At 43.2% G+C, this 17687-nt stretch overlaps 1 protein-coding gene across 1 annotated transcript in view; it reads left to right on the forward strand.

The window, feature by feature from the left end:
* The window catches only part of TMTC4 (transmembrane O-mannosyltransferase targeting cadherins 4), a 446521-nt gene that overhangs the window by 182032 nt on the left and 246802 nt on the right, over nucleotides 1-17687 (forward strand). Inside the window, exon 8 of the mRNA XM_069205065.1 lies at nucleotides 7946-8107. Within this exon, the coding sequence (XP_069061166.1) occupies nucleotides 7946-8107 (162 nt within the window). The remainder of the gene's footprint in view (nucleotides 1-7945; nucleotides 8108-17687) is intronic.

Consider the following 17687-nt stretch of genomic DNA (forward strand, 5'->3'; position numbering starts at 1 on the left):
GGCACCAGCGCCTTCCAGAAACAGTTCCTGGTGGGGGATCACAGTTTTTCTGCAATTCCGGAGCAGGGATTCTTCTGGAACGGGGGGAGCAGTTTGAGTGCTAGCCTTTGATATACTCCCTTGGCTGCATGTTCTGTTTTATTTCCAGTACCTAGTTAGAAAGCCATGCCTGGGTCTCCAGTCTTCAGAAATGTAATATCGGTGGTGATTGCTGGATGTCCTCCCATCTGAAGGCCAAATAGTGCACAAAACCCCAATGTTAATCGAGAGGTCATTGTACTTTGTCTAGCCATAGTTTGCCTTTGGAGGGCATTCTGTGTAAGGAAAATGGGTGCAACCCACACAAACCACACTACTCGGATTCACTTGATTCTCTAGTTTTCAATAATCCCTGGGGTTGATAGAGCATTCCATTAGGCAAAGTACAAAAGCTATAAAAATGTACAACTTTGACAGGAAGGTTGAATGTAATGGTACGTTAGTCTAGTAGGTCAGGCTTTAGTGCAAAAAAATACAGATATAAATCTTGTCGCCAATTTTTCCTTTTCACATTTCTATTCACTATTTTATTAAGTCATTGTTTAGTTTGATTGGGAAACTTCACACAATCAACCCAAATATCCAGACATGTATAGCTTTCTTGCTTCACACATGTTGCCCCACAGTTTTCAAGTAGAATCGAAACAACAAAAAATAGCAAACATTGACCAGCATCTAGATATGTGAAAAAACAGTGGTGCAAGAAATGCTTTCCTTTAGCGCCTCCGTCAGAAAAATGGGACGAGGATGATCTCCACACACAAGCGGATGCCTTATGGCTCTGCTAAGCTCTGCTCTAGGAAAACATTGTGCATTCTTGTAAACTGTACCTGCATGGTAAAGCTGTAGAAAATGCATTATTGGTTCTGACTGATATTCACTCGCTCTTAGCGTATCATGTGAAATGTCCTAAATCACTTTTTACCTCAAATGTGTTGTTTTTAATTACATATATTGATTGTATATTGCATCTTCTAATTGGTGGCTTAATGTATAACAATTTGGAGTATGGATTGCTATTCATTTTTTCCTTGGATGTTTGTATGGTTTTGATAAAGCAGCAGCAAATTTAAAAATAAAAAGGGTAACATGTCCAGGTGGCATTGTGTATGTAGTTTTAGGATAGTCACCAAGGTATCTACATCATACATAAGCATCCCACTACATCAGTCATCCGAGGTCTGCAGATGAATTATGGCTACCCTTCATTTATCAAACACTTGTCTTCCTGCTTGAAAGTAAAGCCATGGTTCCTCGTCCTATAGACCAGTGTAGTGGCAGCAGTAAACTTTATTGTTAGATTAATTAAAATCATTCCAATTTAGAATACAGCGATAGATAAAAATCATTAAAACAATAAAACCTCTTTGCATAGAGCGACAGAAAGATTTCTGAATGCATAGCTTGATATCCCAGCTAAAGAATCAAGTTGTTTTCTGTACAAATAAGCCTGATGGGCCTTAAGATGTCTGAGGGGTTTAACGATTAGCTCTTCCTGAGATTCGAACAAGTCATGTCCACTAGAGAAAGTGCTTTACGCAAGGAGACATGCGCAAATGGTGATTGAAGTACAGCAAGTAAACCGGGGATTCAGATCTAATGCACGATTAGTGAGGGTGATACTTTGCCCTTATCCCACCTATCCCTGGTATGGTACTTTCTTTAAGACTTGATCAACTCCCTGTAGATATTTTACTGTTTGAGAGAATGCTCGAGGATCCCCAGAGTTTAAGCGTGCTATTATTGATTGTCTGCTCTAATCAACCCTGGCCTGATTCCTGAAGGTCCTGAGCCAGTGGTGGCACAGATTTAGACTGGACCTGCAGAGGCAGAAAGTGTGAATTGCATCTTATGGTTGGCTGCACAGCCTACATGGAGCTTCCCCTTCTGCCCTTAGCCAGGGTGGTGTGTGCACGTTGGTAGGGAGGAATGCACAGTGATGTTTTAGGGAGGTTCTCTTTATCCTGCTGCTGAAGCTTCACCAAAGTATGGTTGTGATTTTAACAATGTGTTGCTGTTTAGTACCATCCATGCTTGGGCACGCTTCTCTAGAGAGGCCTTATCCTCTAGGGATGAGTTCACCTCAACATTTTACTAGTTGAACTTTGAACATACTCAATAGTTGGCATTGTGGACCATAGTTGAGCTAGTCCGTGCAGGTTAATAAAATCTTTGAGCTATTTCCTGGCTGCTGAGTTGGGCTTATTGATTTCCAGCCAGACGTTATGATTTAATGTGTTCCATTCCCCATATTGGAGCCTTTAGCACACAATGGTGAATGCAGCTTTTCTAGCTATTGATTGTTTGGCTAGACCAAATTCTAGCCTGATCTAGGCGGCTAAAGTATATCTGGGTAGATGAAATGTTACCCTGTAGATTTTGGTACAGTGTTTTGCAGAGTGGTTGAGGGCCTCCCTAAAAGGGCTTCACTTCTGCATGAGAGCTGGAAATATCTTCACCCTAGCAATTTCTAAAATGGGGGTGTGCGATGGCCCATTCAGATTCCTTAGTAGTATCCAGAGACCTGCTGCCAGGGCAAGGCATTTTCTTTTTATTTCATCCCTTTGCGGCTTAAAGGTTCTTTTGTTGTTGAATGTAAGACCAAGATATTTCCAATCAATGACTTCTTCAACCTTTGCAGAATCAAGGAACCAACTGATTTTCCCACTCGTTCTTTTAGAACAGTTCATGATTTTGGTGTTCTTGATGCTGGTTGTCAAACCGTTCCTTAGTGAGTATTTGTGGGTGGTGTTCAGGAATCGTTGCTTATCCAGTATTGGATCTTTCAAAGATTCACATGATTGAATCCTTCACCGTCGTCAAAGTGGGAGTCCCACAGTACCTTAGAAATGGCCCTGGAAAGGTTATTCTTGTTGCCCAGCTTTATTCTGGACCATGTCTGTGTCAAGATTTTCCATTGCTCTTTGAAGCACTGGCATTGAATTTCGTCGACTATAGTACCTTGACTCGAATTGCGTAATTGTTTATCTGTAGATATTAGTATGCGTACTTACAGTTTGTAACTTTACCATTGTGTCTACATTTATGTCACATGCAAAATGCCTGAGTGTAGAAGTTTTAATGACCTCTCCTGTGGTTGTTTCCTCACTGCAATGGTTCTTATTATTGATTTAATAAATGCATGAAATTGTCCATTTGGATACCTGACATAGACCTCATTGTACCTCTGTGTTTAATCATTGTTTGGGCCTTACACTCAAGGGACCCTTATTCTTTAGAAATATTTAGACCACCTAGTCCCTCAGTATACATGGGTTTCCCTTGTGCTTTATAAATATCACATTAACATACAACATTCCTTTAAAGCCAGAAGTATCAGCATTGTCAGTGCTTATTTTTCTTTGTCATCACGTCATACATTAGTTCAGGACGTTTGCTGTGCAAAAACCTCTTGTATATGGTTTAATAGATAATAATGTTGCTCATCTATATTAAAAATGTTGCTCTTTGTAAGGGCCCATGACAAATGACTCACCTTTTGGTTCATTACTGGCATTTTTATCAAAGAATAGGCATGGAATGGTTCATGAACGTTTGTATGTTTGTAGCTAGAAACTTGCACTTTTAATGTATTCAAATCAAGGCAGTGATATGATCAAATGCTGCCTTAGGTTAAATAAATGCACTTTCGTGAATTTTGAAGAGCTTTTGTCATATTGTTACTTGACGTTTGTGGCACGTATTACATGGTAGATATTTTGTTGGCTCATGCTCTGGCTCTTAGACCCAAGCCAGAACCTTGCCTCTGCTTTGCACTTATTAATTGATGGCTTGCCCACGTTTTCTATATGGGATTTGGCTTACTGTGTTACACTACATATCTCCTTATTCAAGTTTTCCCAGGGGCTTAGAGTGGGTGAGGTGCTCCAGCACCCCAGATAACCTTGTAAGAGGTTAAATGAGGAATGAGTAAATAATTAACCCTATGTAGTGTTTTTTTTCTTCCAGCAGCATTTGCTGTGCTTTTGAAGACAGACTATTAAATATCAGGCAACCTCTTCTGACAAACTGCTACTGATTAACATGGTGATCTGTGTTTTAGTTGTTTTTCTTTTACTTTTGTATTTTGTAACTGTGATTTATTGACACTGTCAGTGGGGTACAGAAACGTGTGAAAGGTCAAAACTACTAAGGCATCACAAAGGTGTAACAATAAATATTTAAATAGCACATTTGTTTACTCTACAAACTAAACTTTACTAAAATGTCCTAACATCCCAGCAGCTGCTCAACAGTGACTTTTTCTCTTTAAACATGATGGGCTCCAGTTGGGCCAAAATATACCAAGACGCATCACAATGGGCCAATTCACCAAAAAGTGGGGAAAGTACAGAAAGTAAATGTGGAGCCTTTCCCAGAACGTACTTTTCCTACTTTTTGCTATTCTCAATATCCTCAGGAGTACACCTGGAAAGGTGTGCCAGGCTTACTGCTGAGAAGGTCAGGTGACTTGGAAGCCCTTCAAAAATAAGAAGTCCACCTAGGGGAATAGGATCTCCTATGCAAATGCACTTTTTTTTTGAGTGAGGGTACTTTTCTCTCTTGGGAATGCCCTTTCTCTACACGCCCAGCAAAAGTAAAAGTGATCTGTTCCACTTCCCAGCCTGGAAGGGCAGTTACTCCATCCCTGTGCTGGAGGAAATCTCCCACTATTTCCAAAGTAGGTACGGTTTACATTGTAGTTTGACAATGCCCACAAATGCATGTTTGTGTGCGTTCCCAAATTTCCATGGCAAGCTGCACCTTGTTATGTGTATTTTTTATTTGTATAGCTCACTAATCAACCAAGTTGGTATCTAGGCACTTGGACAAATGTGTAGATGTGTGATCCCTAAGATGCTTATATGAAGAGCCAGGTCGTCAGCTTCTTGCAGAACTCAAGAAGTGAGGAGAAGGCTATGATGTTTTAGGGAGGTTGTTCCATATCTTGGGTGTGATGTAGGAGAAAGAGCGACCTTCAGTTTTGCCTTTGTGGATGCAGGGAATGTGTGCGAGTGAGGCAGAGCATAGGTGTCTGGTGGGTTAATTAATGTGTATGTAGCTGTTCAGGTATTCTAGTCCTGTGTTGGGCTTTGTATGTATGTGTGAGAGGTTTCAATTGACTGCCCTTGTGAGGCACCTTGAGGTGTGGTGTGGTGTGATGTGGGTTTTGCATGTGAGGTTGAGTGCGAGTCTTGCAGTGGTGTTTGGGAAGGTCTGGAGTCTGTGTAGGTGTTCTTTGGAGATGATGGTGTATGATGTTCCATCTGATGTGCTGAGTCTACCATTTAAAGATGTTTTGTAGCATGCATGGGATGTGGTTGCAGAAGGTGTACACTGCCTTGACTTGGGCCACCATGTTGACCTTGTTGTCCAGGATGATCCCTAGGTGTCTTGCACAGCCTATTGTTGTGGGCTTTGGCCCTAGCTCCGACGGCCACCAGGGGGAGTCACATGGTGAGGTCTTGTTGCCAAAGACCAGTACTTCTGTCTTTTTGGAGTTGAACTTAATGCAGTTAGTATGCATCCAGTCTGCTACAATGAACATGCAGTTAATAAAGTTGGTCCTGGTGGTGGTTGTCTTGCCCGTCAGGGAGAGGATGAGTTTGGTGTTGTGATCAGATGATGTTGGTAAACGGTGTCATGTATGTGTTGAAAAGGGTGGGGCTGAGGGACAATCCCTGTGGGACTCCACATATTAATCTCTTGGCAGCAACCTGACACTTTGGGGTCTTCCCATGAGGAAGGAACAGATCCATTTGAGAGCTGATCCTTGCATGCCCGTCTCATCAGGCATTCTGCTGATGGGATTATGGTAGAGCAAAGGCTGCGAAGCTCCCAAACCTAGATTGGGATTTTTTAACAGTAGAGATATTCGCACTTGTGACCTAGATCCCCAACCTCATAACTGTGTTTATGTTTCCCAGGAATTCCATTGTGAATTCCTGGCGTGCATACAAAAAGTAAACTTGGTTGTAAACTTACATTTACAATACAGTTTACCTTTGTGGATAGGGCCATTTACGTTTACTTTCTGTGAAGCATACAAGGTTAAATTCTGCTTTAATTATGTCCTGATTTCATTTAGGATTGACCCAGTTACACTCGAAAAACAGCTGTTTGGCCTGACGGGCAAGTCCAATGCAATAATGACCCACAATTCTGTTTAATTTTTGTAATAAATATTTACACCTACTTGAAGTATCACACAATACCATACCTTTTACTGTTTGTCCAGTTTTCATACATTACGAGTTTAACAATAAAGCTACTTGTAATATGTTTGCAGTGACTAGGTGAAAATACATCACAGCATTCAAAAAGCATCTTCCGTGACCACTTGCAAATCATTTGTAAAAGGAAATTACTGGAAATAGGGTGTACTGCTGACATAGAACAGCTTGACAACAATAGGCAAGAGACGTGTAATTGCCTAAGCGAAAGTACTCTGCTTTATTGAAACCTGCTTCTGACACATTATCTTGTATGCTTGGCCCAATATTCTGAGAAGCACGAAACTTTCCTACAGTACCTGAGGTTATTAATCCTAAAGCAGTGCATCACTACAGGACATTATATTTAATGAGCGGACAGTACTTTGACGACAGTATCTACCTGGCACAATAGGCCTTTTTTCCATCCACACAATGATCTTGGTGACCGTTACTTTTTGTGACTTAATATTTCTGCTGTGGCACAATGTTTCAGAATGAGACAACTTCTAAATTACTCAAAGTGGACACAGAATATTTCTAATGGAGATATAAAAGTTTTTGGAGCTCTAAAAGACTAATATATTTGGGCATTGGTAAAAATTGTAAACTATTAACTGACTTCTTCATGTCGCAGTCAGATCTGACTTTTTCCAGTATTGGTGGATTTTGTGTACGGACTAGCGGGGCAGATAAATGAGGACTGAACGTAAATTTACAGAATAATATAATTTAATGTTTCCAGTGTCCCTGTGGCAATAGCATGTGATTCTCCCACTTACTCGCTTACGTTTTGCCCCCACTTCCTTGCATTGAACACTGAGAGATGGAAAGTTCTGAGAGAGACAAAACAAGAAAACTTCTGTGCCATTCCTTGTATTCCCCAACCTCTCCTGTGAGACAAAATCAGTTAATTTTCCGAGTATGCAAAACTGGAGAGGTGCTTTTAGAAAGTGGCGCACCATCTCCAGGTGAGACCAATGGATTCCTTTGACATACCTACATTGACCGATTGCAGATCAATTTTGGGATACAACCTGTTCACTTGAAGGAGGGAGACCTCTAGCAGTGTCCATTCTTGTTGAAACACCATTGCTCCTTAACTTTCTCATTAAAACAGGCTATTATTTTAAATTCTGAAATTGATAATGTCCTTGCCCTTCCACGGTCACAACTGAGTTCCTGGTACATTAGTTGTTTCTACTGATTTTGTAGCGCCAAGAGAACTTCTTCATGAAGCATCTGTAAGAATGACTTTGCCACATCATACACCATTTAGCTATATATTTGTGAAATTGTGATCCAGGCGTCACCCTTCTTCCCCCTACACCTACTGCTGAATGTGTTTGGCTCCTTTTAGGTGCTCGCTTTTTAAGTAGCAGTTGGATTTTTCACAACCCTATGCCTTCAGTCAGGTGATGTTGTTTGAGAGCACATCCCGTCTGAAAGTTGTTCCAGCACCATTGCTGTTTCCCATCTTTTCATCCCTGTTTGTCACCTACACTCTGCCTGTCTGTCTTATTTCTCTGATACCTTTGGCGGGCATAGAAAGATCTGTTGTGTAGACAGTAGCTGTGCTCTCGATGTGCTCAGAGATCAGGAGACTATCTCGGACCCTCTTATTTTATTGCTACAAGGATCCTATAGAGGTACATAAATCTCAAACTATCCCTTTTCTTTTTCACTTTATGCAGACTACCGGATTGTGGAAAAGAGGATTTCTCTCCAGAATATTTATTTTGGCTTCCGGAGGAGCAACAGTGCTCTACATGCGTTGGAGAATTATGGGCACAGGACCGCCATCTTTTACTGACGTGGACAACCCAGCGTCCTTTGCAGACAGCATATTTGTGAGAGTATGTTCACAATTATTATTCCCTCATTCTTTGTGAAGCATGCACTTTATGAAATGTGGTCGGACACTAGTACATTGATTCAAGTATTCTATGGCTAAATCTCTACTCCGCCTGTGCTGTATCGTGTTTCAAAAAGGGTAACCGATTCCTATGTTATTTTCTAGAAGTACACCCGTTGTCATTTTGTGTACTGCTTTTCTGCTTATGGATATTATTTAAAAAGTGGCAAGGTTTGATAAAGCTTTCAAAGATATTTTGTTGATTATGGTTTAAAACATTATTTGTACTTCTGGTAAATAAACATTGCTTTACGAGTCATTTTGGCAGCCCATTTGATAGACCAAAATATTTTTTAACTCTTACAACACTGACAGTTGAAGTTTGAGTATAAATGTGTATTACAGAAAAATACACGTAAGGAATTCAAAGCATAAATGTTTGAATGGCTGAGTGGGGCAGATGATCAAAGAGGTGTACATTGTTCTCAAAAAGTAAAATAAATAAAATCCATGATGATTTGTTTTCAGCACTGACTGTTTAAAAAGAGCCCCCCAGTGCTTGCATGAAAGTTCATTTGTTGGAAATAATGCAATGCGTTTCTCTTGAACTTCACCTGATCGCTGATGTGTGAGGGGTAGATATGAGTGTTTGACACTACACAATCATAAACCACAGAGAAACAACTAACATTGGCAAAGCAGAAGGGTCTCCGCGAGTGCCAGCATATTGCCTTTGCCAATCATTTTAATTTTTTTCAAACGCCCGGCAGCTGTGAAGTGCTACTGGGGTCTCTCGCTGATTTCTCTGTACTCCCAAAGCAATTTTTTATTTGATCCTTCAGGCATTCTCTGCAGAAATAGAACGAGTGCCATCTGACACTTTGCAGCTAAGCCTTCCTAAAAAGGAAAAAAGTGACTAAAAGCTGAGGAAAAAACACAGAGCATGATATAGATGAGTGGGTGAGCACAAGTAAGAAATGGACGAATGAACGGATGCAAGGGGATGGTTTTCGCAGCCTTCCGGCTATCAGGGATCTTTTGTAGCATTATCGTGAGCACTCTGCCACAGGAAGAGCATCCTCAAGCTGTATACAGACTTTTCCGAGGTGGGGCCTTTGGGTGTGTTAGGGACGTTGCAAGCACAGCGGCCTGGGAGACTCAGCAAATATCACTAAATACCCCCGATAACCATAAATTAATCCAAGTTAGTTCATACACCTCATATTTACTCTGAGTATATGCATCTAATTACTTACAATAAACTTCCAAATGCTTTCGCACCCCATTCTACCCCATTGCTGGTTTATATTCTCTATCTTTGAGTAGTCAATCAAACAATGGGAGATCATATATACTGGATGATATCCCATTATGTTTTTTAAAGCTTAATTTTTTTTTATACATGACGAAGCCAACCATAACCTTTAGTGCATGTTAACAAATGCAAGTACCGTATCACGCGTTATACTGGATTGATTACCAGGACCATCATAATTTGAACAACATTATATGTACCAAGTTGACGTACATATTGTATACACCATTAATCTAGAACTCCACTTGGTCATAGCAGCTCTCTTATTCGAAGATATTCAGTCCACCATCATGTCTCTGAGTCTCCCGAATATGATTCCATATCTGAATCTCTGTGTTCTTTGAAAGAATCCAACATCGCCTTCCAGGCTGCTGAGTCTTTTGCGACCCTGTCAACAGTACTGGAGAGTCTCAAATTGCTCCTCTGCGACTCCCCACTCCAGAACACCCTTAACCCATAAGGCATCGCCTGGAGTCCGCGATCCCATCCATCCGATAGCTTTTATACGCTTAGCAAGAAGTAGCACCAAGTGTAGGAGCTTATTGAGATCTTGATCCTCTTGAGCTTCACCCTCATATCCAATAGGCATGCTCCCTGTGTCATAGAAATAGTGATTTCCACCACCACCGCAATGCAGGGCACCACCATATCCCAGAAGATGCGCTCCCCTACGTATTGCTGTGCCAAATGCATGAATGTGGCCACACCTCCCCACAATGGGCACAGCTCGCTGCCTTATCTGGATCTATACTGTTAACCTGGACCAGTGTTATGTATGTGCGGTGTAAGTAATTGAAGTGGAGTAGCTTAAATCTGTTATTACAGGACACCTTCTTCACGCGGCTACATGCGTGACTCCAGCTCGAGTTCTCAATGGGTTTCCCATACCTGCCTCCTGTGATGCTTTTGCCCTGTGCACTCACTTAAGCAGGCCCGCTTGAAGGGCCCTATGGAATAGAGAGAAAAGGTTTCTGCCCTTCCTCCACCTGACCAGCCCTCTCTCCACCTGATCAGCCCTCTCTCCACCTGATCAGCCCCCCACGGTCTGAGATGGCAGAGGAGCCGGTGGCTGTATGCACCAAATCTCTTTTGCAGTGTTTTCTAATTTGGCAAACTGCAGGAAGTGGCCACGTCCCACATTAAAGGTGTCCTGTTCATCCTGAAAGGTGATGAAGACCTCTCTCGGACTTAGATCTCCAGCTATGAGGCCCTATCTCCATCTCTCCATGGATATGTCACATTCTATAAAGTGAAAGGGTTCCAGATCCCATATGCCTAATTCCTTGTCAAAGGGGGCTCTGCTTAGTATCTTTTTTACTACCATTCTCCATATGTGGGTAGTATGACAACCCAAATAGGGCATTGGGTTGTTTGCCCGACCCACCTCATTAATATTTGTGGTAGCGTGTCGCTCCTTATCGTATCCTGTAGTAGCTGTTTTTCCCAGTTGTCAGCATCAGTCAGCCATCTGGCAGCATGTTGCAGGTCAGCTGCAAAATAGTAGAGTTGTGTGTCTGTATGTCTGGAAGGGCTAAGTCACCTTCTTCCCAGTCTCTTTTCAAGACAGGTAAAGACACCCTGCTGTGTTTCCCAGACCATACCAACGAGATAAGTAAACTATGTAGCATCTGAAAAAAATTGTCATCTAGGGGGAAGAGCCAGGTAGAGACACCATGGGAGGAAGACCATTTTGCTACAGCCGCTCTCCCCCTGACTGATAGGGGTAGTATGTTCCAGAACTCAGCTGATCTAGCTAGACCCCTCTGATAATGCACCGATGATCTGCTGCCAACCTGATGACCATAACACTGAGGTACCGGAAGCTCTCCTGCTCCTATCTAATGCTCAACCCAGGAAGCTGATTTGATGACAAAAGGGCTATTCTCCCTAGGGGAAATAGCAGTGTTTTCCATATGTTCACACGCAGGCCAGACACTTACCCAACAATCGCAAAGTGTTGCATCACCAAAGGGGCCGCCTCAGCAGGTGAATGGACATACACCAGCGCATCATCTGTATATAGTGAGATGACGTGTCAACTCTCCTACCCTTATCCCCAAGTCATCAATTCTTTACACAACTAGATGGCATGGGTTCAAGCGCATCCATGCCAAGTACCCCCTTCCACCTCCTAGGCCTCTGATATTTCCCCTCCCAACCTGACGTGGCACGTGTACAGCAACTGCACCCATTCCCGGAAGATTGGACCGAAGGCCATCTCCCAAAACACAATCAGTAGGTAGACCCATCCCACTTTGTCTAACGCCTTCTCAACATCAAGTGATACCAGAGCCAGATCCCGATTTGATCCCACAGTCTCATGCAGTATATAAGTTAGATGCCTCAAATTAAGAGTTGTGCTACATGAGGGCATAAAACCACATTGATCCTCATGCACCAGAGCACAGATTACTCCCAGCAACTGTGTCAGCGCTATTTTACAGAGGACTTTAATGTCAGAATTATTCACAGTGAGCAGTCTGTATAGGGTGGGATCCTCAGGGCCCCCTCCTGGGTTCAGCCTAAGTCATATTATGCCCTCACACAGGGTGGGATCAGGATTTCATGTTTTCATGCCTCCGAGAAGACTTCCAACAGTTTCTCCCCAAGAGCATCCGATTTTGATAAAACACAGTAGGGAAATCTTCACCCACAGGGCCTTGGCCCTATTCAAATCCAAGAGTGCAGCTCCAAGCTCCTCCACTGTGAAGCTGTCTTCATGGTCTTGTGCATTGACAGGGGGGAAGCGGAGCAGGGTCATTCATGCTAAAAATCTCTCTGCCAAATCCGGGCAGACCTCCTCATCTGCCCAATATACGGTACAGAAGTGTGTCATCAGGGCTGTCAGTATGTTGCGACCATCATGTAATCACCTGACTATTGAGTCTCGAATCCTCAGGATGGGCAGGATTTCTTGTTCGAGTTTTAGTATCCATGCCAACAATTAGCCAGATTTATCACCTTCCCTGTTTAAACGTTGCCGGTAAGATGGGAGTGTATGCTTGTCTTTCTAGGGATTTCCATAATTTCGGCAGGTCATGTTGCATTTGCATAACCTCTCCCCTTGTGGATGCTGAAGCCTCTTTGTCCCTATGAAGGATCACTAAGTGCTGTTCTTGATCCTCCATGTTCGCGACAAGCTGTCACCGGACACCACATGTCATCCTGATGCAGACCCCTGCAGGACGTCCTTATGGGCCTCCCGGTCCGTGACTTTTGACGCTGTTGAGCCCAAATTGGCGTCTAAGTAGTTCTGGAGCACATCCCCCAGTATCTTCAGGCAGGCCACGTTTGTTAGGGTAACCCCCCTCCCCCCCAAACTCAGGTGGACCAACACTGATGCGTGATCAGATAGATATCTCCCTAGTTAATCTACCCTCTGTAGAGCCTGGGGATCCATTCCCTTGATGAGAAGTCTGTCTAGGGTGCTGTTTTTGCCATACGTCTGGGAGTAAAGGGTGTAGCTGTGCCTCTGTGGATGAAGAGTCCGCAAACAATAGAGTAACCCCAGATTCTGCATGACTTAAGCAAGGGACTCTGTCCTCTGGGACTTTGTACCCAGTCGTGGTGGGTGACGGTCCTGATTCCCATCCAGAATACGATTAAAATCTTTCACCCATCCTATAGGGGAACCCCATACTGTCATCAAGTAATCCGGTAGTGTGATATAAAACTGCCGGTCATCCACATTGGGGCCCATAAGTGTTCAAAATAGTAATGTCCCTACCATTTAGTCTACCTTGCAAATGTATGTAGTGCTCCTCCACGTCTCCCCCGCTATACAGATGACGAAACGGCACCCCGGGGGCCACCCAGATCACCACTCCTCTCGTATAGGAAAAATAGGTTGCAGAAAAGAGTTGGCCTCTCCATTCCTTTTATAGTTTTTGCATTTCTACGCTCATTAAATATGTTTCCTGTTAACGGGCTATTTGGAACTAATGACGTCGGAGATACGAGTGGACTCTATAATGTTTTGTATAGTCCCGGAGATTCCTGACATTCCATTGGAGAGTATGTAAAGTATCAGTCATCGATAGTCATGATCTCCACCCAAACCTAACTCCAGCCTTCCACAAAGAGTGGAGATTGGTACACCAATCCCAAAGTAAAGACGCCAATCTGTGTAACTGTACCTGCACATGCGCTGTAACAAACATGATCCCCGCAACCGTTAGAAGAAAAAAAGCAAGGACATAACCTCCACCCTGAATAATCAGTAAAGCAAAACCAAACATACTGCTCACCCATATGCATCGAAGCTGCCATGACCCGAAGCCTAACACTACCTCCCACAACCATGGCCACACCACTTCACCCAATTCACATTGTCTTGTTGACCACGCCATGTCGCACCAAATCAGCAACATTTAAAACAAGACCACAGCCCCACTCCCCAGAAGAACATCCATCCCCCATAAGTGAAGAAGTTAAACAAAGATGTTAAAACACAGGCTACACACAACAAGCTGAATCGAGCCCTCCCCCCTTTATATCACAGGATCCTCTGATATTGCAGCCACATCCGGGGCCAATGTGGCCTGTCCCAGACCCTGTGTCTGAGGGGACCAGTGCCATGGTCCTGTCCTCCTACGGACCTCAGTCATCTGGACATTGGAAGCCACCAGCCGTGGACTTCCCCAGTGATCTCCAGTTTGGGCTGCATGTACCCCTCTCAGTACGGATTCCAGATCTCCATGAGCCAGCCTTGTCTCTAGAGATCTTGTCCCACATCTCCAGCCATCTCCACACATCCTCCAGTGACTCAAACAAATGAGCCTTGCCTCCCGAGATCACCCTCAATCGAGCAGGCTAGAGCAGCATATATCAGAGGCCCATGAAGCGCAGCTTGCCCTTGACCTCCTAAACACTTTTGTGGTTGCCTTGCACCTTATGAGTACAGTCAAAGTAAACAGAGCTCTTGTGATTTTCAAAGCAGGCGTTATCAGGATCTCAGGCCGCGTGCAGGATAACAGTCTCTGTTCTTATAGTTAAGGATACATGCTACAATGGCCCATGGCAGTGCCCCCAGCTGGAAAGGGGCCACCAACTCCTGGTGCATTCTCTCAGTTGCAAAATGAGGTTACAGACCAATTGGCCATAGGGCATCTCGGATCCAGCTTTTCACAAAATTCTCTTGTCTCATTCCCCTCGGCCTGTTCATAAAACCCCAACAGGTGGACATTGTTGCTGCAGGACCTCCCCTCGCATCCTCAGCCCTGGCATAAGATGTGGCAGTCTTGGAGATGGCGTTAGCCATTTGCCTCTGCAGTGCATCAACCTCTGTTTGCAGCTTCTCAATAGACCCTTCTGCCACTCGGACCTTGTCTACAGAGGAGACTTGCCATTTTCTGGGGAAAAAGGGCACCGTCAGTGCACCACCGATGATCGAGACTCAACTCTTGTATGGCAGGCCGGGAGCAGAAGTCACGCCTGGGATTCCTAGTCGCCAGGGGCTGGGAAACAACAGGATCATGCAGGATTCTATGGGGTTGTTGCGGATCCGCTCTGGAAAGTGTCCTGTCATTCATTGTGCGTGGCCACACCCCATGATATCCCATAATTAGTAATATCTTGAAAATGAGATATGGTGCGGATGATCCACACAAAAAAAGTTTTCCCATAAATAATACAAAATACTTAAAACATAGGAAAATTAAATTCACATCACAGTATCACAAACACATTTACATTCAAGTGTCCAACATGAGTATCATATGAACAATAATTACATCTCCTATAACATAAAATAAGAGAATCTCAGTGGCCCATGAGGATAGGGGTGCTTCAGCTTTATCTTGTCTTTAGATGTATCGCTCTCTCACCCATCTGGTTATGCCAAAGTGTTTTGACCTTCCTAGGGGCCGTATTCATACAAAAGGACTTCCACAGGGAAATTTGATATGGGACACTGTTATGAAAACAGGAGAACAAAAAAAGTTATTCCCCTCATGATTTTATATTAATATGATAAGGCTTTTGGGAAGCACCTTACAGTTGATCTCCTTTTCTTCCTCATAAAGTAACCATTAATGGGTGTATGAGCAATGTCTCCTGTCTGTATTGAAGGCCTTGCACCTATCAAATCCAAGGACAGACTCCTCGCAACTTCATAGCTTAAAGTTCATTATAAGATATGTGTGTCTTGACTCCTAAGAATGTTAACCTTCATCCACAGTGTAGTGGGCATCCTAATTATTTGCTCCCTGGGTCTTTTTAATCTATGACTTCAGTCCTGTAAAGTGAGTGCATATACAGGTGAGGTTTATTGCTGGCATGTAGGCAGTATACAAAGTGTTTGTATCCGAGCAAGGCTTACCAGCTCTGCTGGGTTGGCTCGTTTTTGTCTCTCTTGTCTCTTTATTTTTTTCCTTGCCCATAGGAAGGTAGATTATTAAGTACTCTATCACTTGTCAACTCAGAGCAACTTAAGACTTTTTCCAACAAAGGCTTTATTTTGATCCCAAATGATGATTTATACAGGTATTTAGAAGATATGTTAATCCTCTCTGAACCGGAACCCAAGCAATCAGGGGGAAACCAGTTTTGGTTTGCTTGTATTCTGGTTCAGAGAGTAACTGGTTTGGATGTTTAGGCTGGACTGTTCCTATTGGAGCACTGTCAAGACTGATTTGCGTATGGCTGGGTCTAATCTGAGGTGGTTTGGAATGCTACCCCAAGCAACTGCCAATGGGTAGACATATTAAAAGCATCTTTCCTTCACCCTTTGTGTTTTTTTTTTATATGGCCAACTATTTGCCAGATTACTGTCCCACCCCTTCTTTCCATCTTCTTTATTATGGGTGCCAGCATCATTTAAAACCCTGCAGTCTGCCCACAAGAATGCTTATGTGCTTTCTTCTATGTGCAAAGCTGTTTGCAGCAGGCATGCTCTTGAACGCATCGCAAAGTTATAAAAGGCCCCTGAGTTTTCACTGCATGGTAGTGCATCGTGGTATGGCAGTACCTCAAAGTCCATGATTTCTGCCAGATTTTCACTGTGTATCACGATAATCTAGTTTTCAAATATTTAGAAATGAGAAGATCAGTTGAGAAGGCAAAATAAGTATCCAATGAAGGAGCTTAATTTTCAGATCTGCAAAAGTGCTGCAATACCCTTATTTTGTGGCTCACCACATTTCTAAATTAATGCACACACCATTTAACAGCTGAACTGGAAACCTCTTCTCAAATTTTCACCAGACTTTGTTAGGATTTTGTGTTCCTGGAGGACCTCACTGTGGCTACCAGGGATATTGCAGTCGTGCTGCATAACATGCAGTGTGCCCTCTGCTGAGGCTATGAGCGCTGGAAGGCTTCCTGCAATGTCTGACAAAGAGATGTAAGCACTGGGCAAGACTGGCTGCTCCTGGCCATTCATGATCTGGTACTGGAAAGAGTTTGAAGGCCATAGTGTGGTAATTTCTTGTCCACAAGGAATGGAGAAGGAACATTGTCTGACTCATACATGGTATGCCATACCTGTAATTGCAGGATTTTCACCACTGAAGAATGTGGGATGAATGGACCTTTACAGCTTTGACATCTGCTGTCTGCCATTCCAGGCTTCTGTTTTGTTTATTTTCTAGGCCAGGTTAAATTGTACTTCCTGTAACCTTTTGTCCTTTCAGGCCAGGCGCTCTCATCACAAAGTGAAAGTGGCTGAGATTATTTTTTTGGCACCTTCGCATTTTTGCTTGCTCAGCTGTTTGCTCGCTCTGGGAAGTTCCTGCTTACTTACCCTCAAACCCCTTCATCCCTAGTTGCCTGTCCCCCTGATTATCTGGATCTGCTGCTCCTGAAAGTGGCCTGTTTGCCTCCTAAATGGTTTACAGTTTTTGCCTTCTAATTGAGCAGGGTTTTCCCCAGTCTGCTTCTTGCCTAATCTCTTGTTCCCATCTATCATTCTGATGCCAGGAGTAGTGAAAGAAAGTGGCAGGCCATAGCTGCCTTATTATAAGTTGTGACTTTAAGTTTTTATAAGACCAGCGCATCACACAGTTGTGTGCAGCCAGTTGTATGGAGTTGTGTTCTTTCAGTCTTAATGGGGAGGTGTGATTATCACTTCCTTCATAAAAAGTGTGTACTGTAGTTTGATCAGTGCCACAGGAGTTAGTGGAATGTTTTTGGAAATTGAAGAGAGCCTTTGACTTGGAGTAGGGTGGTCGCCATGAATGTAAATAGAGGTAATCTTAGGGCATCTGGAGCGCCGATCCAGAGAAGAGCTACCTCTGGTCTTTTTGACTGACTCTTTTTTTAACATTTT

Source organism: Pleurodeles waltl, chromosome 8, assembly GCF_031143425.1.
Source record: "Pleurodeles waltl isolate 20211129_DDA chromosome 8, aPleWal1.hap1.20221129, whole genome shotgun sequence".
NCBI classification, from domain to species: Eukaryota; Metazoa; Chordata; class Amphibia; order Caudata; family Salamandridae; genus Pleurodeles; species Pleurodeles waltl.